The sequence below is a fragment of the Crinia signifera genome, chromosome 12 (genome assembly GCF_055691185.1).
Source record: "Crinia signifera chromosome 12, ASM5569118v1, whole genome shotgun sequence".
NCBI lineage: Eukaryota > Metazoa > Chordata > Amphibia > Anura > Myobatrachidae > Crinia > Crinia signifera.
The window spans coordinates 5,960,146-5,987,958 of record NC_139228.1 but is presented as its reverse complement, the minus strand read 5'-3'; the positions used below and the strand labels follow the sequence as shown (position 1 = coordinate 5,987,958).

The 27,813-nt window shown below is 51.9% G+C and overlaps 1 protein-coding gene across 3 annotated transcripts; it reads right to left on the bottom strand.

Annotated features, from left to right (window-relative positions):
- Positions 1-906: 906 nt before the first annotated feature.
- LOC146050020 (SMAD family member 6-like) lies at positions 907-27,499 on the bottom strand. Of its 3 annotated transcripts, none has more exons than XM_083166791.1 (5): positions 27,400-27,499; positions 24,080-24,146; positions 23,521-23,999; positions 16,067-16,165; positions 907-15,456 (listed from the first exon to the last, which is right to left on the bottom strand). In XM_083166791.1, the coding sequence occupies exons 3-5, from the start codon at positions 23,942-23,944 to the stop codon at positions 14,924-14,926; spliced, it is 1,056 nt and encodes a 351-aa protein (XP_083022917.1). In that variant the 5' UTR covers positions 23,945-23,999; positions 24,080-24,146; positions 27,400-27,499; the 3' UTR covers positions 907-14,923. The 3 variants fall into 3 exon arrangements, with proteins under 3 accessions (XP_083022917.1, XP_083022919.1, XP_083022918.1); XM_083166793.1 differs by having other exon boundaries at positions 16,067-16,162; XM_083166792.1 differs by having other exon boundaries at positions 27,354-27,452.
- Between the last annotated feature and the right edge of the window lie 314 nt (positions 27,500-27,813).

Here is a 27,813-nt window from a genome sequence, read left to right as displayed (position 1 = left end):
AAGTGAGAGGCAGTGGGTGAATGGGAGGGGCAGATAATTACAATGAGAGAAAGGGAGATATGCAGCGGGTGAATAGGAGAGGCAGATAGTGACAGGAAGAGACAGTGAGAGATGAGTGGGTGAAAAGGAGGGGCAGATAGTGACAGGGAGAGATGCAGCGGGTGAATGGGAAGGGCAGATAGTTACATGGAGAGACAGGTAGAGATGCAGCAGGTGAATAGGAGAGGCGGATAGTGACAGGGAGAGACAGTGAGAGAGGCAATGGGTGAATGGGAGGGCCAGATAGTGACAGGGAGAGACAGTGAGAGATTCAGCGGGTGAATGGGAGAGGCAGATAGTGACATTGGGCGATAGTGAGAGAGGCAGTGGGTGATAGGGAGAGGCAGATAATGACAAGGAGAGACAAAGAAAGATGCAGCGGATGAATGGGAGATGCAGATAGTGATAGGAAGAGACAGTGAGAGATGCAGTGGGTGAATGGGAGAGGCAGATAGTGACAGGGAGAGACAATGAGTGATGCAGCGGGTGAGTGGGAGAGGCACATAGTGACAGGGAGAGACTGTGAGAGAGGCAGCGGGTGGATGGGAGATGTAGATAGTGACAGGGCGAGACAGTGAGCGATGCAGTGGGTGAATGGGAGAGGCAGATAGTGACATTGAGCGAGCAGTTGGTGACAAGGAGAGGTAGAGTCAAAGCACTGAGCTAGTCAGAATGGTCAGGCGGTGGGCCAGGTAAAAACACATTGCTAGTCTGGAAGCGGTGGGCCCCTTAATTACCAGGGGAACAGGTGCACCAACAGCAGTTCAGCACTTGACCTTGGTGTCGTGGAATGGATTAGGTGAATGTGCACAGTTCTGTGTGTGTAGGTGTCAAGGGGGATAAATGTGGATAAATGGACCCAACCTGTCGTTAGTAATGATGTTTATTAGACAATATTAATAATAAAGAATACACAAATGATCAGCAGAAAGTGATACAAATACGCATTTACCAGCTGCTCCGTGTTATAATAAGGCCCTTCTCTGTCATATATAGGTTATTAGTTCTCCTCATTTAGTGCATGTTAGTGTAATCTAACCCTCACCATAATAATAAATCTCCTTACACACGACTAATACATTCATTGTTATATATGTAATGCTGAGACAGGATAATACAGATGCTATAAACAGGGTGATAATAATAATAATAATAATAATGACCAGTAGTCAGTCATGTGACCACAGCACAGCATAATCAGCTCAGCTCCTCCACCTAGTGGCTGAAGTGATGATGACACTTGTGAAAATGGCTTCCAGTCGCATAAACTTTCCCATCACCCTCTCAACACAGACAAAACACCATTTTGTAGGAAGTAATGGCACAGTGGCTCCTGGTGCACCGATAGACTGCGTAGGTTTAGGATGCCAACCAACAAAATGGCCTCCTGTACAGGTGACATCATATGTATAGTAAACCATTGATTATCCCTATTTTTCATGTTTGGCTGAAGCTGGTGCAGGTCACTTTACTCAGCCCCGTCATATAGCAGGTAACAGCGGCACTCTCTCTGTCATTAGATCACTTTCCCGTATAACCCCAGTCTCTGTCATGTCACCTCCTCCTTCCCTCTGGGCCCTACAGTACAGGACCCCACCAATAACACTTGCTCATAGCTGCCTGAGATACTGGGTGACCCCGCAGAGCATTGCGTCCCATCTGCCCCTGATATCACCTAGGTCGCAGCAATGAAGCACTCAGAGGCCTGTTGTTATTATCCCTAAGTAGACTTACACCACCCACCGACACCCTCTCACATTAACAACATGTTATTTAATTACCATAGATACACATTCCTGGTGCCAGCCTATAGACTGTACATCACTGGGCCCGCCTATAGACTGTACATCACGGGGCCCGCCTACAGACTGTACATTCCTGGGGCCGGCCTATAGACTGTACATCACGGGGCCGGCCTACAGACTGTACATAACTGGGCCCACCAATAGACTGTACATCACTGGACCCGCCTATAGACTGTACATCATGGGGCCGCCTACAGACTGTACATTCCTGGGGCCGGCCTACAGACTGTACATCACGGGGCCGGCCTATAGACTGTACATCACTGGGCCGGCCTATAGACTGCACATCACTGGGCCCGCCTATAGACTGTACATCACGGGGCCCGCCTATAGACTGTACATCACTGGGCCGGCCTATAGACTGTACATCACGGGGCCCGCCTACAGACTGTACATTCCTGGTGCCGGCCTATAGACTGTACATCACTGGGCCCGCCTATAGACTGTACATCACGGGGCCCGCCTACAGACTGTACATTCCTGGGGCCGGCCTATAGACTGTACATCACGGGGCCGGCCTATAGACTGTACATTCCTGGTGCCGGCCTATAGACTGTACATCACTGGGCCCGCCTATAGACTGTACATCACGGGGCCCGCCTACAGACTGTACATTCCTGGGGCCGGCCTATAGACTGTACATCACGGGGCCGGCCTACAGACTGTACATAACTGGGCCCACCAATAGACTGTACATCACTGGACCCGCCTATAGACTGTACATCATGGGGCCCGCCTACAGACTGTACATTCCTGGGGCCGGCCTATAGACTGTACATCACGGGGCCGGCCTACAGACTGTACATTCCTGGGGCCGGCCTATAGACTGTACATCACTGGACCCGCCTATAGACTGTACATCATGGGGCCCGCCTACAGACTGTACATTCCTGGGGCCGGCCTATAGACTGTACATCACGGGGCCGGCCTATAGACTGTACATCACTGGGCCGGCCTATAGACTGCACATCACTGGGCCCGCCTATAGACTGTACATCACGGGGCCCGCCTATAGACTGTACATCACTGGGCCGGCCTATAGACTGTACATCACGGGGCCCGCCTACAGACTGTACATTCCTGGGGCCGGCCTATAGACTGTACATCACTGGGCCCGCCTATAGACTGTACATCACGGGGCCCGCCTACAGACTGTACATTCCTGGGGCCGGCCTATAGACTGTACATCACGGGGCCGGCCTATAGACTGTACATCACGGGGCCCGCCTACAGACTGTACATTCCTGGGGCCGGCCTATAGACTGTACATCACTGGGCCGGCCTATAGACTGCACATCACTGGGCCCGCCTATAGACTGTACATCACGGGGCCCGCCTATAGACTGTACATCACGGGGCCGGCCTACAGACTGTACATCATGGGGCCCGCCTACAGACTGTACATTCCTGGGCCTGCCTATAGACTATACATCACTGGGCCCGTCTATAGACTGTACATCACTGGGCCCGCCTATAGACTGTACATCACTGGGCCCGCCTATAGACTGTACATCACGGGGCCCGCCTACAGACTGTACATTCCTGGGGCCGGCCTATAGACTGTACATCACTGGGCCCGTCTATAGACTGTACATCACGGGGCCGGCCTATAGACTGTACATCACTGGGCCCGCCTATAGACTGTACATCACTGGGCCGGCCTATAGACTGTACATCACAGGGCCGGCCTATAGACTGTACATCACGGGGCCCGCCTACAGACTGAACATTCCTGGGGCCGGCCTATAGACTGTACATCACGGGGCCGGCCTATAGACTGTACATCACTGGGCCTGCCTATAGACTATACATCACTGGGCCTGCCTATAGACTATACATCACTGGGCCAGCCTATAGACTGTACATCACGGGGCCCGCCTACAGACTGTACATTCCTGGGGCCGGCCTATAGACTGTACATCACTGGGCCTGCCTATAGACTGTACATCACGGGGCCGGCCTATAGACTGTACATCACTGGGCCTGCCTATAGACTATACATCACTGGGCCTGCCTATAGACTATACATCACTGGGCCGGCCTATAGACTGTACATCACGGGGCCCGCCTACAGACTGTACATTCCTGGGGCCGGCCTATAGACTATACATCACTGGGCCCGCCTATAGACTGTACATCACGGGGCCGGCCTATAGACTGTACATCACTGGGCCGGCCTACAGACTGTACATTCCTGGTGCCGGCCTATAGACTGTACATCACTGGGCCGGCCTATAGACTGTACATCATGGGGCCCGCCTACAGACTGTACATTCCTGGGGCCAGCCTATAGACTGTACATCACGGGGCCGGCCTATAGACTGTACATCATGGGGCCCGCCTACAGACTGTACATTCCTGGGGCCGGCCTATAGACTGTACATCACGGGGCCGGCCTATAGACTGTACATCACGGGGCCCGCCTACAGACTGTACATTCCTGGGGCCGGCCTATAGACTGTACATCACGGGGCCGGCCTATAGACTGTACATCACTGGGCCGGCCTATAGACTGTACATCACGGGGCCCGCCTACAGACTGTACATTCCTGGGGCCGGCCTATAGACTGTACATCACGGGGCCGGCCTATAGACTGTACATCACTGGGCCGGCCTATAGACTGTACATCACGGGGCCGGCCTATAGACTGTACATCACTGAACCCGCCTATAGACTGTACATCACTGGGCCGGCCTATAGACTGTACATCACTGGGCCCGCCTATAGACTGTACATCACGGGGCCCGCCTATAGACTGTATGTCACGGGGCCAGCCTATAGACTGTAAATTCATGGGGCCGGCCAATAGACTGTACATCACTGGGCCGGCCTATAGACTGTATATCACAGGGGCGGCCTATAGACTGTACATCACGGGGCCGGCCTATAGACTGTACGTCACGGGGCCCGCCTATAGACTGTACGTCATGGGGCCGATCTATAGACTGTACATCACAGGGGCGGCCTATAGACTGTACGTCACTGAACCCGCCTATAGACTGTACATCACGGGGCCGGCCTATAGACTGTACGTCACTGGGCCCGCCTATAGACTGTACATCACGGGGCCGGCCTATAGACTGTAAATTCATGGGGCCGGCCAATAGACTGTACATCACTGGGCCGGCCTATATACTGTATATCACAGGGGCGGCCTATAGACTGTACATCACGGGGGCGGCCTATAGACTGTACGTCACGGGGCCCGCCTATAGACTGTACGTCACGGGGCCAGCCTATAGACTGTAAATTCATGGGGCCCGCCTATAGACTGTACGTCATGGGGCCAGCCTATAGACTGTACGTCACGGGGCCGGCCTATAAACTGTACATCACAGGGCCGGCCTATAGACTGTACGTCACGGGGCCCGCCTATTGAGTGTACATCAAGGGGCCCGCCTATAGACTGTACGTCACGGGGCCGGCCTATAGACTGTATGTCACGGGGCCCACCTATAGACTGTACGTCACGGGGCCCGCCTATAGACTGTAAGTCACGGGGCCCGTCTACAGACTGTACGTCATGGGGCCCGCCTATAGACTGTACGTCATGGGGCCCGCCTATAGACTGTATGTCACGGGGCCCGCCTATAGACTGTATGTCACGGGGCCCACCTATAGACTGTACGTCACGGGGCCCGCCTATAGACTAAGTCACGGGGCCCGTCTACAGACTGTACGTCATGGGGCCCGCCTATAGACTGTACGTCATGGGGCCCACCTATAGACTGTACGTCACGGTGCCCGCCTATAGATTGTAAGTCATGGGGCCCGCCTATAGATTGTACGTCATGGGGCCCGCCTATAGACTGTACGTCACTGTGCTCGCCTATAGACTGTACATCACAGGGTCAGCCTATAGACTGTACGTCACGGGGTCAGCTTATAGACTGTATGTCACGGGCCCGGCCTATAGACTGTAAGTCATGGGGCCCGCCTATAGACTGTATGTCACGGGGCCGGCCTATAGACTGTACATCACGGGGTCAGCCTATAGACTGTATGTCACGGGCCCGGCCTATAGACTGTACCTTCATGGGGCCGACCTATCATCTGCAGCTCTATAAAGGATGATAGAGTTGTTCATGGACCACTGCATAGAATAGAGTGATAAAGACGCCATCCTATCAAGTCTAAGAGATGATAGAGCCAGATTCAGAATCCTGGTATCATATGCATACGCAGGTTTGCAGAGGATGATGGTGGACACAATGCAGATAGTGCCACATGAGCGATAGAGCGGTGTCCATCAGGTGACAGATGTGGCTGCCGTGGATGATGGTGGACACAATGCAGATAGTGCCACATGAGCGATAGAGCTGTGTCCTTCAGGTGATGGATGTGGCTGCCGTGGGTAATGGAGGACACAATGCAGATAGTGCCACATGAGCGATAGAGCTGTGTCCATCAGGTGATGGATGTGGCTGCCGTGGATACTGGAGGACACAATGCAGATAGTGCCACATGAGCGATAGAGCTGTGTCCATCAGGTGACGGATGTGGCTGCCGTGGATGATGGAGGAAACAATGCAGATAGTGCCACATGAGCGATAGAGCTGTGTCCTTCAGGTGATGGATGTGGCTGCCGTGGGTGATGGAGGACACAATGCAGATAGTGCCACATGAGCGATAGAGCTGTGTCCTTCTGGTGATGGAGGTGGCTGCCGTGGGTGATGGAGGACACAATGCAGATAGTGCCACATGAGCGATAGAGCTGTGTCCTTCTGGTGATGGATGTGGCTGCCGTGGATACTGGAGGACACAATGCAGATAGTGCCACATAAGCGATAGAGCTGTGTCCATCAGGTGACAGATGTGGCTGCCGTGGATGATGGTGGACACAATGCAGATAGTGCCACATGAGCGATAGAGCGGTGTCCATCAGGTGACGGATGTGGCTGCCGTGGATACTGGAGGACACAATGCAGATAGTGCCACATGAGCGATAGAGCTGTGTCCTTCTGGTGATGGATGTGGCTGCCGTGGATGATGGAGGAAACAATGCAGATAGTGCCACATGAGCGATAGAGCTGTGTCCTTCAGGTGACAGATGTGGCTGTTGTGGATGATGGAGGGAACAATGCAGATAGTGCCACATGAGCGATAGAGCTGTGTCCTTCAGGTGACGGATGTGGCTGCCGTGGATGATGGAGGGGGCAATGCAGATAGTGCCACATGAGCGATAGAGCTGTGTCCTTCAGGTGACGGAATTGGCTGCCATGGATACTGGAGGACACAATGCAGATAGTGCCACATGAGCGATAGAGCTGTGTCCTTCTGGTGATGGATGTGGCTGCCGTGGATGATGGAGGAAACAATGCAGATAGTGCCACATGAGCGATAGAGCTGTGTCCTTCAGGTGACAGATGTGGCTGTTGTGGATGATGAAGGGAACAATGCAGATAGTGCCACATGAGCGATAGAGCTGTGTCCATCAGGTGACGGATGTGGCTGCCGTGGATACTGGAGGACACAATGCAGATAGTGCCACATGAGCGATAGAGCTGTGTCCTTCAGGTGACAGATGTGGCTGTTGTGGATGATGGAGGGAACAATGCAGATAGTGCCACATGAGCGATAGAGCTGTGTCCTTCAGGTCACGGATGTGGCTGCCGTGGGTGATGGAGGACACAATGCAGATAGTGCCACATAAGCGACAGAGCTGTGTCCCTCAGGTGACAGATGTGGCTGTTATGGATGATGGAGGGGGCAATGCAGATAGTGCCACATTAGCGATAGAGCTGTGTCCTTCAGGTGATGGATGTGGCTGCTGTGGGTGATGGAGGACACAATGCAGATAGTGCCACATGAGCGTTAGAGCTGTGTCCTTCAGGTGATGGATGTGGCTGCCGTGGGTGATGGAGGACACAATGCAGATAGTGCCACATAAACGATAGAGCTGTGTCCCTCAGGTGACGGATGTGGCTACCGTGGGTGATGGAGGACACAATGCAGATAGTGCCACATGAGCGATAGAGCTGTGTCCTTCAGGTGACGGATGTGGCTGCCGTGGATGATGGAGGACACAATGCAGATAGTGTCACATGACTGATAGAGCTGTGTCCTTCAGGTGACGGATGTGGCTGCCATGGATGATGGAGGGGGCAATGCAGAGAGTGCCACATGAGCGTTAGAGCTGTGTCCTTCAGGTGATAGTTGTGGCTGCCGTGGATGATGGAGGCGGCAATGCAGATAGTGCCACATGAGCGATAGAGCTGTGTCCTTCAGGTGATGGATGTGGCTGCCGTGGATGATGGAGGGGGCAATGCAGATATTGCCACATGAAGGATAGAGCTGTGTCCTTCAGGTGACAGATGTGGCTGCCGTGGATGATGGAGGGGACAATGCAGAAAGTGCCACATGAGCGATAGAGCTGTGCCCCTCAGGTGACGGATGTGGCTGCCGTGGATGATGGAGGGAACAATGCAGATAGTGCCACATGAGCGATAGAGCTGTGTCCTTCAGGTGACGGATATGGCTGCCGTGGATGATGGAGGGGACAATGCAGATAGTGCCACATGAGCGATAGAGCTGTGCCCCTCAGGTGACGGATGTGGCTGCTGTGGATAATGGAGGGGGCAATGCAGATAGTGCCACATGAGCGATAGAGCTGTGCCCTTCAGGTGATGGATGTGGCTGCCGTGGATGATGGAGGGGACAATGCAGATAGTGCCACATGAGCGATAGAGCTGTGTCTTTCAGGTGATGGATGTGGCTGCTGTGGATAATGGAGGGGGCAATGCAGATAGTGCCACATGAGCGATAGAGCTGTGCCCTTCAGGTGATGGATGTGGCTGCCATGGGTGATGGAGGACACAATGCCGATAGTGCCACATAAGCGATAGAGCTGGGTCCTTCAGGTGACGGATGTGACTGCCATGGATGATGGAAGACACAATGCAGATAGTGCCACATGAGCGATAGAGCTGTGTCCCTCAGGTGAGGGATGTGGCTGCTGTGGATGATGGAGGACACAATGCAGATAGTGCCACATGAGCGATAGAACTGTGTCCTTCAGGTGACGGATGTGGCTGCTGTGGATCATGGAGGGGACAATGCAGATAGTGCCACATGAGCGATAGAGCTGTGTCCTTCCGGTGACAGATATGGCTGCCGTGGATGATGGAGGGGACAATGCAGATAGTGCCACATGAGCGATAGAGCTGTGCCGCTCAGGTGACAGATGTGGCTGCCGTGGATGATGGAGGACACAATGCAGATAGTGCCACATAAGCGATAGAGCTGTGTCTTTCAGGTGACGAATGTCGCTGCCGTGGGTGATGGAGGACACAATGCCGATAGTGCCACATGAGCGTTAGAGCTGTGTCCTTCAGGTGATAGTTGTGGCTGCCGTGGATGATGGAGGCGGCAATGCAGATAGTGCCACATGAGCGATAGAGCTGTGTCCTTCAGGTGATGGATGTGGCTGCCGTGGATGATGGAGGGGGCAATGCAGATATTGCCACATGAAGGATAGAGCTGTGTCCTTCAGGTGACAGATGTGGCTGCCGTGGATGATGGAGGGGACAATGCAGAAAGTGCCACATGAGCGATAGAGCTGTGCCCCTCAGGTGACGGATGTGGCTGCCGTGGATGATGGAGGGAACAATGCAGATAGTGCCACATGAGCGATAGAGCTGTGTCCTTCAGGTGACGGATATGGCTGCCGTGGATGAAGGAGGGGACAATGCAGATAGTGCCACATGAGCGATAGAGCTGTGCCCCTCAGGTGACGGATGTGGCTGCTGTGGATAATGGAGGGGGCAATGCAGATAGTGCCACATGAGCGATAGAGCTGTGCCCTTCAGGTGATGGAAGTGGCTGCCGTGGATGATGGAGGGGACAATGCAGATAGTGCCACATGAGCGATAGAGCTGTGTCTTTCAGGTGATGGATGTGGCTGCTGTGGATAATGGAGGGGGCAATGCAGATAGTGCCACATGAGCGATAGAGCTGTGCCCTTCAGGTGATGGATGTGGCTGCCATGGGTGATGGAGGACACAATGCCGATAGTGCCACATAAGCGATAGAGCTGGGTCCTTCAGGTGACGGATGTGACTGCCATGGATGATGGAAGACACAATGCAGATAGTGCCACATGAGCGATAGAGCTGTGTCCCTCAGGTGAGGGATGTGGCTGCTGTGGATGATGGAGGACACAATGCAGACAATGCCACATGAGCGATAGAACTGTGTCCTTCAGGTGACGGATGTGGCTGCTGTGGATCATGGAGGGGACAATGCAGATAGTGCCACATGAGCGATAGAGCTGTGTCCTTCCGGTGACAGATATGGCTGCCGTGGATGATGGAGGGGACAATGCAGATAGTGCCACATGAGCGATAGAGCTGTGCCGCTCAGGTGACAGATGTGGCTGCCGTGGATGATGGAGGACACAATGCAGATAGTGCCACATAAGCGATAGAGCTGTGTCTTTCAGGTGACGAATGTCGCTGCCGTGGGTGATGGAGGACACAATGCCGATAGTGCCACATGAGCGATAGAGCTGTGTCCTTCAGGTGACGGATGTGGCTGCCGTGGATGATGGAGGGGACAATGCAGATAGTGCCACATGAGCGATAGAGCTGTGTCCTTCTGGTGATGGATGTGGCTGCCGTGGGTGATGGAGGACACAATGCCGATAGTGCCACATGAGCGATAGAGCTGTGCCCTTCAGGTGATGGATGTGGCTGCCGTGGATGATGGAGGGGACAATGCAGATAGTGCCACATGAGCGATAGAGCTGTGCCCCTCAGGTGACGGATGTGGCTGCTGTGGATAATGGAGGGGGCAATGCAGATAGTGCCACATGAGCGATAGAGCTGGGTCCTTCAGGTGACGGATGTGGCTGCCGTGGATGATGGAGGACACAATGCCGATATTGCCACATAAGCGATAGAGCTGGGTCCTTCAGGTGACGGATGTGGCTGCCGTGGATGATGGAGGACACAATGCAGATAGTGCCACATGAGCGATAGAGCTGTGTCCCTCAGGTGAGGGATGTGGCTGCTGTGGATGATGGAGGACACAATGCAGATAGTGCCACATGAGCGATAGAACTGTGTCCTTCAGGTGACGGATGTGGCTGCTGTGGATCATGGAGGGGACAATGCAGATAGTGCCACATGAGCGATAGAGCTGTGTCCTTCAGGTGACAGATATGGCTGCAGTGGATGATGGAGGGGACAATGCAGATAGTGCCACATAAGCGACAGAGCTGTGTCCCTCAGGTGACGGATGTGGCTGCTGTGGATAATGGAGGGGACAATGCAGATAGTGCCACATGAGCGATAGAGCTGTGCCCCTCAGGTGACGGATGTGGCTGCCGTGGATGATGGAGGACACAATGCAGATAGTGCCACATGAGCGATAGAGCTGTGTCTTTCTGGTGACGAATGTCGCTGCCGTGGGTGATGGAGGGCACAATGCCGATAGTGCCACATGAGCGATAGAGCTGTGTCCCTCAGGTGACGGATGTGGCTGCTGTGGATAATGGAGGGGGCAATGCAGATAGTGCCACATAAGCGATAGAGCTGTGCCCTTCAGGTGATGGATGTGGCTGCCGTGGATGATGGAGGACACAATGCAGATAGTGCCACATGAGCGATAGAGCTGTGTCTTTCTGGTGACGAATGTGGCTGCCGTGGATGATGGAGGGGACAATGCAGATAGTGCCACATGAGCTATAGAGCTGTGCCCCTCAGGTGACGGATGTGGCTGCTGTGGATAATGGAGGGGGCAATGTAGATAGTGCCACATAAGCGATAGAGCTGTGCCCTTCAGGTGATGGATGTGGCTGCCGTGGATGATGGAGGACACAATGCAGATAGTGCCACATGAGCGATAGAGCTGTGTCTTTCAGGTGACGAATGTCACTGCCATGGGTGATGGAGGACACAATGCCGATAGTGCCACATAAGCGATAGAGCTGGGTCCTTCAGGTGACGGATGTGGCTGCCGTGGATGATGGAGGACACAATGCAGATAGTGCCACATGAGCGATAGAGCTGTGTCCCTCAGGTGACGGATGTGGCTGCCGTGGATGATGGAGGACACAATGCAGATAGTGCCACATGAGCGATAGAGCTGTGTCCTTCAGGTGACGGATGTGGCTGCCGTGGATGATGGAGGACACAATGCAGACAGTGCCACATGAGCGATAGAGCTGTGTCCTTCAGGTGAGGGATGTGGCTGCTGTGGATGATGGAGGACACAATGCAGATAGTGCCACATGAGCGATAGAGCTGTGTCTTTCAGGTGACGAATGTCGCTGCCCTGGGTGATGGAGGACACAATGCCGATAGTGCCACATGAGCGATAGAGCTGTGTCCTTCAGGTGACAGATATGGCTGCAGTGGATGATGGAGGGGACAATGCAGATAGTGCCACATAAGCGATAGAGCTGTGTCCCTCAGGTGACGGATGTGGCTGCTGTGGATAACGGAGGGGACAATGCAGATAGTGCCACATGAGCGATAGGGCTGTGTCTTTCAGGTGACGAATGTCGCTGCCGTGGGTGATGGAGGACACAATGCCGATAGTGCCACATGAGCGATAGAGCTGTGTCCTTCAGGTGACGGATGTGGCTGCCGTGGATGATGGAGTGGACAATGCAGATAGTGCCACATGAGCGATAGAGCTGTGTCCTTCAGGTGACAGATATGGCTGCAGTGGATGATGGAGGGGACAATGCAGATAGTGCCACATAAGCGATAGAGCTGTGTCCCTCAGGTGACGGATGTGGCTGCTGTGGATAATGGAGGGGACAATGCAGATAGTGCCACATGAGCGATAGGGCTGTGTCTTTCAGGTGACGAATGTCGCTGCCGTGGGTGATGGAGGACACAATGCCGATAGTGCCACATGAGCGATAGAGCTGTGTCCTTCAGGTGACGGATGTGGCTGCCGTGGATGATGGAGTGGACAATGCAGATAGTGCCACATGAGCGATAGAGCTGTGTCCTTCAGGTGACGGATGTGGCTGCCGTGGATGATGGTGGACACAATGCCGATAGTGCCACATGAGCGATAGAGCTGTGTCCTTCAGGTGACGGATGTGGCTGCCGTGGATGATGGAGTGGACAATGCAGATAGTGCCACATGAGCGATAGAGCTGTGTCCCTCAGGTGACGGATGTGGCTGCTGTGGATAATGGAGGGGACAATGCAGATAGTGCCACATGAGCGATAGAGCTGTGCCCTTCAGGTGATGGATGTGGCTGCCGTGGATGATGGAGGACACAATGCAGATAGTGCCACATGAGCGATAGAGCTGTGTCCTTCAGGTGACGAATGTCGCTGCCATAGGTGATGGAGGACACAATGCCGATAGTGCCACATAAGCGATAGAGCTGGATCCTTCAGGTGACGGATGTCGCTGCCGTGGATGAAGGAGGACACAATGCAGATAGTGCCACATGAGCGATAGAGCTGTGTCCCTCAGGTGAGGGATGTGGCTGCCGTGGGTGATGGAGGGGACAATGCAGATAGTGCCACATGAGCGATAGAGCTGTGTCCTTCAGGTGACGGATGTGGCTGCTGTGGATGATCTAGGGGACAATGCAGATAGTGCCACATGAGCGATAGAACTGTGTCCTTCAGGTGACGGATGTGGCTGCCGTGGATGATGGAGGGGACAATGCAGATAGTGCCACATGAGCGATAGAGCTGTGTCCTTCAGGTGACAGATATGGCTGCCGTGGATGATGGAGGGGACAATGCAGATAGTGCCACATGAGCGATAGAGCTGTGTCCCTCAGGTGACGGATGTGGCTGCTGTGGATAATGGAGGGGACAATGCAGATAGTGCCACATGAGCGATAGAGCTGTGCCCCTCAGGTGACGGATGTGGCTGCCGTGGATGATGGAGGGGACAATGCAGATAGTGCCACATGGGCGATAGAGCTGTGTCCCTCAGGTGACGGATGTGGCTGCCGTGGGTGATGGAGGAAACAATGCAGATAGTGCCACATGAGCGATAGAGCTGTGTCCCTCAGGTGACGGATGTGGCTGCCGTGGGTGATGGAGGAAACAATGCAGATAGTGCCACATGAGCGATAGAGCTGTGTCCTTCAGGTGACGGATGTGGCTGCCGTGGATGATCTAGGGGACAATGCAGATAGTGCCACATGAGCGATAGAACTGTGTCCTTCAGGTGACGGATGTGGCTGCTGTGGATGATGGAGGGGACAATGCAGATAGTGCCACATGAGCGATAGAGCTGTGTCCTTCAGGTGACAGATATGGCTGCCGTGGATGATGGAGGGGACAATGCAGATAGTGCCACATGAGCGATAGAGCTGTGTCCCTCAGGTGACGGATGTGGCTGCTGTGGATAATGGAGGGGACAATGCAGATAGTGCCACATGGGCGATAGAGCTGTGCCCCTCAGGTGACGGATGTGGCTGCCGTGGATGATGGAGGGGACAATGCAGATAGTGCCACATGGGCGATAGAGCTGTGTCCTTCAGGTGATAGATGTGGCTGCCGTGGATGATGGAGGGAATATGCAGATAGTGCCACATGGGCGATAGAGCTGTGTACTTCAGGTGACGGATGTGGCTGCCATGGATGATGGCGCAGGGTCAGTATCCACATTATATGATATCATAGCAGGAAGAGAGAACAGCATTTGGACTTGTGCTATGAGACATATATCAGAACTCAGTGCAGGATATGTGGATGATGGAACAAGTGGCATAGGTGGAAAAGCTTGTACTAAGCAGATGGAAGATCATGGAGCTTGTGATAGAGTCTGTATTCAGAAGGTGACATAGATAATGGAGCGTGTACTGAACAGGTGAAGATGATGGAGCGTGTACTGGGCAGAGACATGTACTCAGGCAATGCTACAGATGATGGAGTTTGTATCGGGAGGTGAAACCATTGATGGAGCGTTTACTGGTCAGAGGCTGGCAGAAGATGATGGCACCTGTACTCAGAAGGTGGTGCAGATGACGAAGCAGATAATAAAGCTTGTGTTGATCACATGACAAGGATGATGGAGCCACAATTGGGTATATATATCAATATCATATTGGGCAGGAGTCACAGAATATTTCCTGCTCATGTAACGTGGTTTATGGGGAGTAGGACGGACTGAGCAGAATCTCCAGCCAGCAGGGACAGGAAGTTATGAACTGTCGGGAATAACAGGCCCCCCATCCCTTGGCAAAGCTGATGCGCACACTGTGGGTGTCGCAGGGCCCATCCCCCAATGCATAGCACCCCGATAAGTTGGCTGCTTGCACGCAGTCAAACACTTTGATAGAGTAACCAGGTAACACCTTGTGCACATCCTGCCCACGTGGGCTCAGGGTGGGGGAATTGATGAAGATGGGGTGTTCGCTGCGATTGTACACCCACACCTCATCCTGTTCTTGGCTCAAAACTAGACCTTGGCCGATCTTTTTGCGGGTCCTTCTCACGGCGCAGCTGCGGGCCTCACAGTGCAGGAAGCCCAGACAGAACCCACTCCCTTTGGGCAGGTGATGGAAGATGTGGATGGAAGGGTCTGTGACATTGTAGAGATGCCCCACACGAGTCCGGTGTTCCCAGTATGCCAGTTTACACCAGTGGCCGTCTCTGTGTGAGCCCCGGGACAGGGTGGTGTCTGAAAAGGCAAAAAGCTACTGTTATACAATGCAGAGGCCACGTTCCTCATTATGCACCAGAGACTGTAAGCTCCTGAGTCAATATCTCTTACTAGACCACTAGACTGTAAGCTCCTGGGTACAGTGTTCCTCATCATTAGACCACTAGACTGTAAGCTCCTGGGTACAGTGTTCCTCATCATTATACCACAAGACTGTAAGCTCCTGGGTACAGTGTTCCTCATCATTAGACCACTAGACTGTAAGCTCCTGGGTACAGTGTTCCTCATTAGACCACTAGACTGTAAGCTCCTGGGTACAGTGTTCCTCATTAGACCACTAGACTGTAAGCTCCTGGGTACAGTGTTCCTCATTAGACCACTAGACTGTAAGCTCCTGGGTACAGTGTTCCTCATTAGACCACTAGACTGTAAGCTCCTGGGTACAGTGTTCCTCATCCCATCTTAGTCCTTCTCCCCCTAATTGATTGTGCCTATTCTCATCGTGTTACTGGTCTATTACGTTCTGTATGTGAATCATTTTATTGAGATTTTTGCATTATATTTGTTTGGATACTTTACACGCTCTCATTCATTGACATAAGTGCTTACTGAACACGCGTGATCTTACCGTGTATACCTCGGACGCTGTAACAGCTGGTCTCCTGGTGTATGATGGAGGACCGGGCTGGTTCTCTGGCCTTGTAGGATAACGAGGTGACAGGTTCTGCTGGTGGAGAGAATTGCGTGAGAACAGTCCCTTGGGATCCGCAAGGTCACATTTTCCTCCCTATATTAGTCTAACCCAAAGTACATAGGGAGCAGGAATACAATACAGTCCGCCATTACACCGCTAGATTGTAAGCTCTTCAGTACAGAGTCTACCATTACACTGCTAGATTGTAAGCTCTTCAGTACAGAGTCTGCCATTACACTGCTAGATTGTAAGCTCTTCAGTACAGTCTGCCATTACACTGCCAGATTGTAAGCTCTTCAGTACAGTCTGCCATTACGCCGCTAGATTGTAAGCTCTTCAGTACAGAGTCCGCCATTACACTGCTAGATTGTAAGCTCTTCAGTACAGTCTGCCATTACACCGCTAGATTGTAAGCTCTTCAGTACAGTCTGCCATTACACCGCTAGATTGTAAGCTCTTCAGTACAGTCTGCCATTACACCGCTAGATTGTAAGCTCTTCAGTACAGTCTGCCATTACGCCGCTAGATTGTAAGCTCTTCAGTACAGTCTGCCATTACACTGCCAGATTGTAAGCTCTTCAGTACAGTCTGCCATTATGCCGCTAGATTGTAAGCTCTTCAGTACAGAGTCCGCCATTACACTGCTAGATTGTAAGCTCTTCAGTACAGTCTGCCATTACACCGCTAGATTGTAAGCTCTTCAGTACAGTCTGCCATTACACCGCTAGATTGTAAGCTCTTCAGTACAGTCTGCCATTACACCGCTAGATTGTAAGCTCTTCAGTACACTGTCTGTTATATATATATATATATTACCATTCCCGGCTGCACTCGGTCAATAACAGGCAGAAGCAGACGCCTTGGACGCCAACGTTTCAATACTTTATCGTATTTTTGTCAGGGCAGCAGTTTACAGATCATACACTCACCATTCTTGTAGTGCTGACCAGTAGTGCACACAGGAATATATGGGCCCTAGGCTGAAAGCTGAGGGTCCCCTCTTTCCATGGGTACAAGAATTTAAAAAATCGGCCCTGCGGAACCGGAGATATCTGACTTGAAAGCAGTGGTCCCCATCCAAGCCTGTTAATTGCTCTTCCCAGTCAGATATTTCAGTTTTTGTCTGACTTAGAGTTTTTCTGAGGGTATATTCCAAAAGCTGGGACTCTCCCCCTTTGAAGCACAATAGCAGTTTGTCTCTACAGTGCCCAGAACCAGAGTTATCAGCCTTCCAGCAGCTGGTTACTGGGAGTGTAGCCCGTGTTACTCCAGGAATTGGTAGCACCCGGTAAACGCACGTCAGCGGGACCCGGAAGTGCTTCTGTTCCTGTGGAAGCGACACGGTTTCAACACTGGTGATCTGCACGGCTGTGAAGACACCAGCAGGATACAGTCCGGCTACAGAGAAGCGACGTGGGACGGACGTACTGAAGACTCCAGCGGGCACCAGGTAAGTGTTAGGTGCACCGCCAGGGATCCCACAGAGGACGCTCTTTCCCCGAGCGACACCTGGCAACTTACACTGACCTACTGTGAAAGACTTTGCTAACATCCAGGACCAGCACAGCGTTCTCGCTAGCAGCACTCATCCTCCAAGCTCCATTCCCCCCAGAACACACGGACTGCGTTCACCTCAGGAGGTGAAGCAGGGTGTGCTCTGTTCCCTTATCCCATCAGTCCGGACTCAGGCTATTGCATACCTCCCAACTGTCACGATTCCGTCGGGACAGTCCCGATTTTCGGGTCCTGTCCCGACGTCCCACCCGCGGCAGGCATTGTCCCGCTGCGGGGGGGTGGCAGTTGGGAGACCCCCCAATGTAGTAGAATAGACGCTGTGCACATGCGCACAGCGTCTATTCTCGTATGAAAATGAGGTCGCGGCTAATTAGCATAAGCCGCGCCCTCATTTGCATACGCCACGCCCCCTTTTCGGACGCTCGCGCCCTATTTCTTCACATGAAAAGTTGGGAGGTATGCTATTGTAGCCACCACCTGCCCTCCTGCACCCCCGCAGAGAGCCCCACTTGCCTTGTTCCCATCCCCCATCCCCCCCTCCACCCACACCCCATATGGTGTATATACACCCATGTGTATCAGCTAATAAATTAATTTTATTTTATCACATCCACTTGTCACATCGTCATTGTTACAATATAAACCCAGCCTCATACAAACAACATTACTCCTTTTTACAGTTTAAAGCCAGAGCGCTAGTCACCCCGTATCTTTAATGGTTACTGCTCCAGCTCCACACACCTGGTATCTAGTTTTATATCCTCTTTGGTGGATTGCTCTGCCTCTTGATCTCTGATCCCCTAGTCCCCAATACTATTTGGTAGGTGGGATCCTCTAGTTTTTAATTCCATTAAAAGCTAAGAAATCTATTTCCGGGAACTGGAGATATCTGCAGTCAAGCAGGCTGTCCTCCCACCAGAAAATTATGGATAATAAGCCCACTCCACTATACACCCCTCCTCTGTATATTAAACATCCTCTACCACCCTGGAAGTTATGTATCAGGGCCCCTTCATTCAGCCAAATGCCCCCTTCTCCCACCCCATCTCCCACCATCTGTGCAGTAAAGGGGTAATTAGTGAAAATTACTGATCCAGGCCCTACATGCTGAGCTGTTGATATAATACCATACCTCCCAACTTTGGCCGGTTAGCAGGCGGGACACTGCTGCTGCGCGCCGCCGTAATTTTCGGGGCGTGGCCTAATTTTGGGGCGTGGCCTATACCCGCGGCTCCCCCGCGAGGCCACGCCCCCATTTTCACGCTATGGGGGCATGACCCAGAGGCTCTGTGAGCCTCTAGCCATGCCCCCAGCCCCCTGGCTGCGGGAATAGACGCTGTGCGCATGCGCACAGCGTTTATTCCCCGCTACTTAGCATCTGACGGGGAGACTCCCAACAGCCCCGCCACACCGCGGGACACTGCCGCCCGCGGGTGGGACAGCGGGACAGGCCCTGACAATCGGGACTGTCCCGATAAAATCGGGACTGTTGGGAGGTATGTAATACCCCTACCACCCGTGGGACATCAAAGCTTCCACTCATAGCACCACCCACCCCTACCGCTGGAGGATAGGTAGGGGCCCCAATATATTGCTATGCCCAGGGGTCTACACTGCTGTTATGTATTTATATGTTATGTATATATATGTGTATATTATTATTGTTTATATACATTTGATCTATCTATAATACTTTAACTGACCCGGCATATACTGGGTCACCTAAGTGTCCATCTCCATGCTTTGCTCCGCCCCTCTCTGGAAACCCCCTTCTGAAAATCCTGCGTTTGCTCCTGCTCACCATTACCAAACTTCCTCCCAGTGCCGGAAACGGACCTCCGTCACACTTGCGCCCAGGAAGTAGTCACCCTGTGCAGTACCATCACCACCATATTGCTTAAGGGCAAGAACAAATGTAATATGTTACATACCTGTAGGTATTGGCAAATTATTCACATGCATAAACATCACAAGAAGCACTGTAAACCCATGGTTTCATTCAGACCTGCATGGCAAAGGGTGTTTAATAAGAAAATCCACTTTGCCTCTTTCTGCAAAAGTAGCTTAGATCTATTCCCCGGCACATGATCTATCACCATATGTTTAAAAGCTGTGGGTGAGTGTCGTGCCTCTGCATAATGACGGGCTACTGGCTGATTGCTGGTCCCGGCCAGGATGGCAGCCCGAATCGCCATCCTATGATGTGCCATCCTGACCTTGAACTGGCAATCAGTTTTGCCCACATAACATTTTCCACATGGGCAGATTAATACATACACAACGAACATCGATGTGCAGCCCAAACGATGTATCTTGAAAGTTGTATCTATTGATTGTTTGGATGATAGGATCAGGCTACAGGGAGCCACACTACTCACTACGTTGTTTGTTAAGCCTACAGACCGGAATGTCTTACTGCCTCCATCCAGTTTTCATCCCATGTCTGTACATAAAGGGTCGCCCTTTTCCCAATTTTTACAAGTTAGGAGAATATGTAACAGTGATGATGAGGCAGAATATCAATTGGATCTTATGATGGAGAAATTTATCCAGAGAGGCTATGATCGGAGTGAGTTAATAAAAACCAAGCATAAGGTGATGCGGAGAACGAGAGATACTATCATTTGGCCCAATAGGTTTAATATCTCTAGTCAGTTGGCCAGATCTGCCCTCAAAAAACATTGGCCAATTGTGGCCACAGACCCAGCCCTCACCTCACTTAAACATAAAAAAGTTATGACCAGCTACTCTAATGGTACAAGTCTAGGTGACTTTGTGGTCCATCCGGATGTTACCGAGATGGGCAAAAGTAAATCAACAGCTTTTTGGGGAAGTGCAAAATTAGGCTGTTACAAATGTACAGGCTGTGTGACCTGTGGGTACATGCTGTCTGGCATGACCATCAAACATCCCTCTGAACCTAAAACTTTCAAGATACATCGTTTAGGCTGCACATCGATGTTCGTTGTGTATGTATCAATGTGCCCATGCGGAAAATATTATGTGGGCAAAGCTGATTGCCAGTTCAAGGTCAGGATGGCACAGCATAGGATGGCGATTCGGGCTGCCATCCTGGCCGGGACCAGCAATCAGCCAGTAACCAGTCATTATGCAGAGGCACGACACTCACCCACAGCTTTTAAACATATGGTGATAGATCATGTGCCCAGTGACGTAACTACAAATTTGGCTCCCCCCCGCCAAAAATGTTTGTTGCGCCCCCCGCGCCCTTCCCCTCCCTGTCAGCACTCCTGAGATTTTTTTTTTCTACAGAAAAAGAAAATACCCAACACTAGAACTGCTAGACCACTACTGATAGCAGTATGTTGACATTTTACCATATTGACATTATAACAGTGCTGGCCAGTGGCATAGGAACTATTGTATAAACCCCTGTCCATCCTGCAGTTCTATGTCCCCCCTGCACCATTCGGTCCCCCTGTCCCCCCTACACCACTGTATCATACACAAAAAAAATTACACATAAATCATAAAAAAATACCATAAACATTAGCTGCTGCTAAATATTGTCTAACCACTTACAGCAGGTGGGAGATGCAGGTACGGCAGGCACCGACGGGCATTGGGGCGGGCAGACAAGGGAGTGGAAGTCCCGTGCTAGCAGCCGTGGCTGGGACCCTGCAGGCTGCTGCTTCACACTCCATCGCCGCTGCAGCAGTCCAGCATGGCTCTTAGAGCTGGCAGCTGTGACAGTAGGAAGAAGTGCCGCGGCTGCTGGCGGGGAACTTTATCTGGCATGGGGTTACGCCACTGTGTGCTGCCACTGTCATGGCCACGCCCGCGCTGACTCGCCTGTGATAAGTGAGCGCACGGGCAGCAGCAGGCGGCGGTGGGCAGGCGGCCGTGGCACAAGCAGTCGCATACTGTGTAGTGTGTACGGCACCCGGCGCCCCCGCCCCCACTGAGTGTAGTGTGACAGACTCTCTGTCTGTCACACTCACTTGTCCAGCACCCGGCGCCCACGCAACCCCCGCTCCCCCAAGCAGCAGCGGGGGCTGCCTTACAGTATCTCCGCCACTGCATGTGCCGCCACTTATATATGGGGGGAATAGATCTAAGCTGCTTTTGCAGAAAGAGGCAAAGTGGATTTTCTTATTGAACACCCTTAGCCCTGCAGGTCTGAATGAAACCATGGGTTTACAGTGCTTCTTGTGATGTTTATGCATGTGAATAATTTGCCAATACCTATGTAACATATTACATTTGTTCTTGCCCTTAAGCAATATGGTGGTGATGGTACTGCACAGGGTGACTACTTCCTGGGCGCATGTGTGACGGAGGTCCGTTTCCGGCGCTGGGAGGAAGTTTGGTGATGGTGAGCACTACAAGAATGGTGCCCTGATGAAAATACGATAAAGTATTGAAACGCTGGCGTCCAAGGCGTCTGCTTCTGCCTGTTATTGACCGAGTGCCGCCGGGAACGGTATTATATTGGTGAGATAGTAGTTGTTGGTATCACTACAACGGAAGGCACCGGACCAGCTACTCGTTTTATGCAGTGAGTGCCGGACCAAACAGTGTGTATATATATATATATATATATATATTATATATATATATATATATATATATATATACAAACTGGTATCCCTCAGGCTTATGGCAGAGCCTCAGAGAAAAGAGCGGCACTCACGGATTTTTTTGAAGAAGGTTTTTATATCATCACGGTGCAATATACAATTGTCTCATATTAGCGACGTTTCAAGGCTGTGCGCCTTTTCTTCAGGAGAGACATAAAGTGCTGGTGTCTGGAGTGCTACGTCTACACCCGCAAAAGTCTCCCCACACCAGCACTTCCAGCACTTTATGGGCGGGATTCTCTAAAATCCGCAGCCCTCTTCGCCGGGCATCGCATTTCTAATGACCGCATATTCTCTAAAATATGCGGTCATTAACGCAAGGGACAGCTCTTGCGGTAAGAGCTGTCCCTTGCGATGCGGCGCCGTTGCTGGACTTCCGGGTCTATGACCCGGGAGTCCGTCTGCGCATGCGCAGACTGACGCGCCGGCCGCAGGGTATGCTGGGAGGGATCCGTGACGGATCCCTCACACACCGCTGCGGTAAGAAGCCCATAGGCTTCTGCAGGGAACCGCCAGCTTTTGCTGGCGATTCCCTCCGCAGCGGTGACACTGCGGAGGGAGGTTAGAGAATACAGAAATGCCCTATGTCTCTCCTGAAGAAAAGGCGCACAGCCTTGAAACGTCGCTAATATGAGACAATTGTATATTGCACCGTGATGATATAAAAACCTTCTTAAAAAAAAATCCGTGAGTGCCGCTCTTTTCTCCGAGGCTCTGCCATAAGCCTGAGGGATACCAGTTTGTACAAATGCAAGTGAAGGCACCACGGTGAACTATACCGTTTGTCCGGAGTGCCGAGCGTACTACAGTATATATATATATATATATATATATATATATATATATATATATATATATATATATATATATATATATATATATACTTTTGTTGGTGTGGCCGAGCACAGCTGCCCTGTTGCTGTTGCTGGTCGGGTGCCTCGTCAAGTAGTATGTAGACTTTTGCGGGTGTAGACGTAGCACTCCAGACACTTGTATAATCCAAATAGAAAAACCTTTATTGAGGACTAGCAACGTTTCAATACTTGACGATAATACGAAAGTATTGAAACGTTGCTAGTCCTCAATAAAGGTTTTTCTATTTGGATTATACAAGTGTCTGGAGTACTACGTCTACACCTGCAAAAGTCTCTATATATATATATATATATATATATATATATATATATATATATATATATATATATGTATATATATATATGTATATATATATATATATATATATATACATACAGGCACGGAGACAGGGCTCACCTGGAGCCGCCAGGCGGCTGACGTGGTAGGGGTTACAGCAGAGCACGGTGCGCTCGCCGCTCCTCCGGCAGTGCTCCTCGCAGTGAATAAGCCTCTTCAGCTCTGCAGCGTTGCGCAGGTCCGGCCAGCGGTACAGCTTACACAATAGCACCTGGGGGAGCAGCGCAATAGACTTCCCGGACCTGGACTCCCACGGGATCCATATGCAGCCGCAGTCCCAGCGCCCTCTGCTCTCCACCGCCTCCGCCAGCCGCCACAGCTGCTCATCCTTCAGCTTCATGAAGAGCTGGTGTGCTGTGGAGCGGAGGGCATGCTGGTGGTCTTCGAGGCAGGGGGGCACCCCTCCCCCCTGACCCCGGCTTGGCGTTGTGCAGCGCTGTCTCCAAAGCTTCCTTATGGAGAGAGACCGCTGGGTGCGGAACATAAGTTGTAGGCGATCGCTCTTCAGGGCCCTTGCTTCGAGCAGGGGCCACAGGAACCTGGCACGAGGAAGAAGGGTGTTTAGTTGTGGAGATATTGGCGGATGATAAATGGGGCGCACACAGTCTGGGGCACCTACCCGATGAGTCAGATGTTCTGTAGGCGAGTTCCGGGAGCTGCCATGCTCAATGGCTGATCTCCATGGCCTGCACACAGGACACACACTGTCACATTGTGCCCACCACAGCGGGAATACGCAAACAATGCATTTACCAATGCCACTCTCTTAGGGAATAATGGGTGGACTTACAGGTAGGAGGAAATGGAGGGTGATGGGGGATTTACACGTAGGAGGGTGATGGGGGGGCTTACAAGTAGGAGGGTGATGGGGGGACTTACACGTAGGAGGGTGATGGGGGGACTTACACGTAGGAGGGTGATGGGGGGACTTACACGTAGGAGGGTGATGGGGGGACTTCCAAGTAGGAGGGTGATGGGGGGACTTACACATAGGAGGGTGATGGGGGACTTACACGTAGGAGGAGATGGTGGGTGATGGGGGGACTTACACGTAGGAGGAGATGGTGGGTGATGGGGGGACTTACACGTAGGAGGAGATGGTGGGTGATGGGGGGACTTACACGTAGGAGATGGAGGGTGATGGGGGGACTTACACGTAGGATGGTGATGGGGGACTTACACGTAGGAGGGTGATGGGGGGACTTACATGTAGTAGGAGATGGAGGGTGATGGGGGGACTTACACGTAGGAGATGGAGGGTGATGGGGGGACTTACAAGTAGGAGGGTGATGGGGGGACTTACACATAGGAGGGTGATGGGGGGACTTACACGTAGGAGGAGATGGTGGGTGATGGGGGGACTTACACGTAGGAGATGGAGGGTGATAGGGGAACTTACACGTAGGATGGTGATGGGGGACTTACAAGTAGGAGGGTGATGGTGGGACTTACACATAGGAGGGTGATGGGGGACTTACATGTAGGAGGAGATGGAGGGTGATGGGGGGACTTACATGTAGGAGATGGAGGGTGATGGGGGGGGACTTACACATAGGAGGGTGATGGGGGGACTTACACATAGGAGGGTGATGGGGGGACTTACACATAGGAGGTGATGGAAGGTGATGGGGGGACTTACAAATAAGAGGGTGATGGGGGAATTACATGTAGGAGGAGATGGAGGATGGTGGGGGTAGTTACAGTTAGAGGAGATGGAGGATGGTGGGGGTAGTTACAGTTAGAGGAGATGAAGGATGGTGGTGGTAGTTACAGTTAGAGGAAAACGAGGATGGTGGGGGTGGTTACAGTCAGAGGAGATGGAGGATGGTGGGGGTAGTTACAGTTAGAGGAGATGGGGGTAGTTACAGTTAGAGGAGATGGAGGATGATGGGGTAGTTACAGTTAGAGATGATGTAGGATGGTGGGGTAGTTACAGTTAGAGGAGATGGAGGATGGTGGGGGTAGTTACAGTTAGAGGAGATGGAGGATGGTGGGGGTAGTTACAGTTAGAGGAGATGGAGGATGATGGGGTAGTTACAGTTAGAGGAAATGGAGGATGGTGGGGGTAGTTACAGTTAAAGGAGATGAAGGATAGTGGGGGTAGTTACAGCTAGAGGAGATGGAGGATGGTGGTGGTAGATACAGTTAGAGGAGATGGAGGATGGTGGGGGTAGTTACAGTTAGAGGAGATGGAGGATGGTGGGGGTAGTTACAGTTAGAGGAAAACGAGGATGGTGGGGGTGGTTACAGTCAGAGGAGATGGAGGATGGTGGGGGTAGTTACAGTTAGAGGAGATGGGGGTAGTTACAGTTAGAGGAGATGGAGGATGATGGGGTAGTTACAGTTAGAGATGATGGAAGATGGTGGTGGTGGTTACAGTTAGAGGAGATGGAGGATGGTGGGGGTAGTTACAGTTAGAGGAGATGGAGGATGGTGGGGGTAGTTACAGTTAGAGGAGATGGAGGATGATGGGGTAGTTACAGTTAGAGGAGATGGAGGATGGTGGGGGTAGTTACAGTTAGAGGAGATGAAGGATGGTGCAGGTAGTTACAGCTAGAGGAGATGGAGGATGGTGGTGGTAGATACAGTTAGAGGAGATGGAGGATGGTGGGGGTAGTTACAGTTAGAGGAGATGGAGGATGGTGGGGGTAGTTACAGTTAGAGGAGATGAAGGATGGTGGTGGTAGTTACAGTTAGAGGAAAACGAGGATGGTGGAGGTGGTTACAGTCAGAGGAGATGGAGGATGGTGGGGGTAGTTACAGTTAGAAGAGATGGAGGATGGTGGGGGTAGTTAAAGTCAGAGGAGATGGAGGATTGGGGGGTAGTTACAGTTAGAGGAGATAGAGGATGGTGGAGGTAGTTACAGTCAGAGGAGATGGAGGATGGTGGGGGTAGTTACAGTTAGAGGAGATGGGGGTAGTTACAGTTAGAGGAGATGGAGGATGATGGGGTAGTTACAGTTAGAGATGATGGAGGATGGTGGTGGTAGTTACAGTTAGATACAGTCAGAGGAGATGGAGGATGGTGGGGGTAGTTACAGTTAGAGGAGATGGGGGTAGTTACAGTTAGAGGAGATGGAGGATGATGGGGTAGTTACAGTTAGAGATGATGGAGGATGGTGGTGGTAGTTACAGTTAGAGGAGATGGAGGATGGTGGGGGTAGTTACAGTTAGAGGAGATGGAGGATGGTGGTGGTAGATACAGGTAGAAGAGATGGAGGATGGTGGGGGTAGTTACAGTTAGAGGAGATGGAGGATGGTGGTGGTAGATACAGTTAGAGGAGATGGAGGATGGTGGGGTAGTTACAGTTAGAGGAGATGGAGGATGGTGGGGGGTAGTTACAGTTAGAGGAGATGGAGGATGGTGGGGGTAGTTACAGTTAGAGGAGATGGAGGATGGTGGTGGTAGATACAGGTAGAAGAGATGGAGGATGGTGGGGGTAGTTACAGTTAGAGGAGATGGAGGATGGTGGTGGTAGATACAGTTAGAGGAGATGGAGGATGGTGGGGGTAGTTACAGTTAGAGGAGATGGAGGATGGTGGGGGGTAGTTACAGTTAGAGAAGATGGAGGATGGTGGTGGTAGATACAGTTAGAGGAGATGGAGGATGGTGGGGGTAGTTAGAGGAGATGGAGGATGGTGGGGGTAGTTACAGTCTCCAGCTGCCCCCACCTCCACCTCCTGTACGCACTGTGTGCCCCATGTACCTGCACTGCCCCCACCTTTACCTCCCGCACACACTGATGATTTGGGTGTACCAGGCTGGCAAATGTGTAAGAAAATGAGCTGACGTGTTAGTGGGGTAATAAGTGGAGGGTACAAGCAGTAAAGCATACACACAACAACAAAAATGTCCACCAACCCTTCCCAAACCAGGTGCACAGAGCTTGTACCTCCAACCACCCAGAAAGAAGAAACCCCAAATCTGTAAGAGGTTACCGGGCACTGGCAGCGTCCTGTATCCCTCTGTGGCTGCTGAGTCCTGTGAGGACTTCAGCCGTACTGACATACACTGGGAGCAAGTCCCCTTCCTGTCCCCTCCCCACCGCCCACAGCCAGCCTAACCCAGGCACAGACTGCTTCGTCTCCTGTTATACATACAGAGCCGGCAGCGCCCCCCTGTTATACCTACAGAGAATGGTGACCCCCCCTAATATATATACAGAACTAGGTGAGAACCCCCCATTATACATACAGAGCCAGATGGACCCACCTGTTATACCTACAGAGAAAGGTGACACCCCCTGTTATACATACAGAGCCAGATGGACCCCCCCCCTCCCAGTTATACATACAGAGAGAAGTGACCCCCCTGTTATACATACAGTGCCAGGTGACACCCCCCTTGTTAAA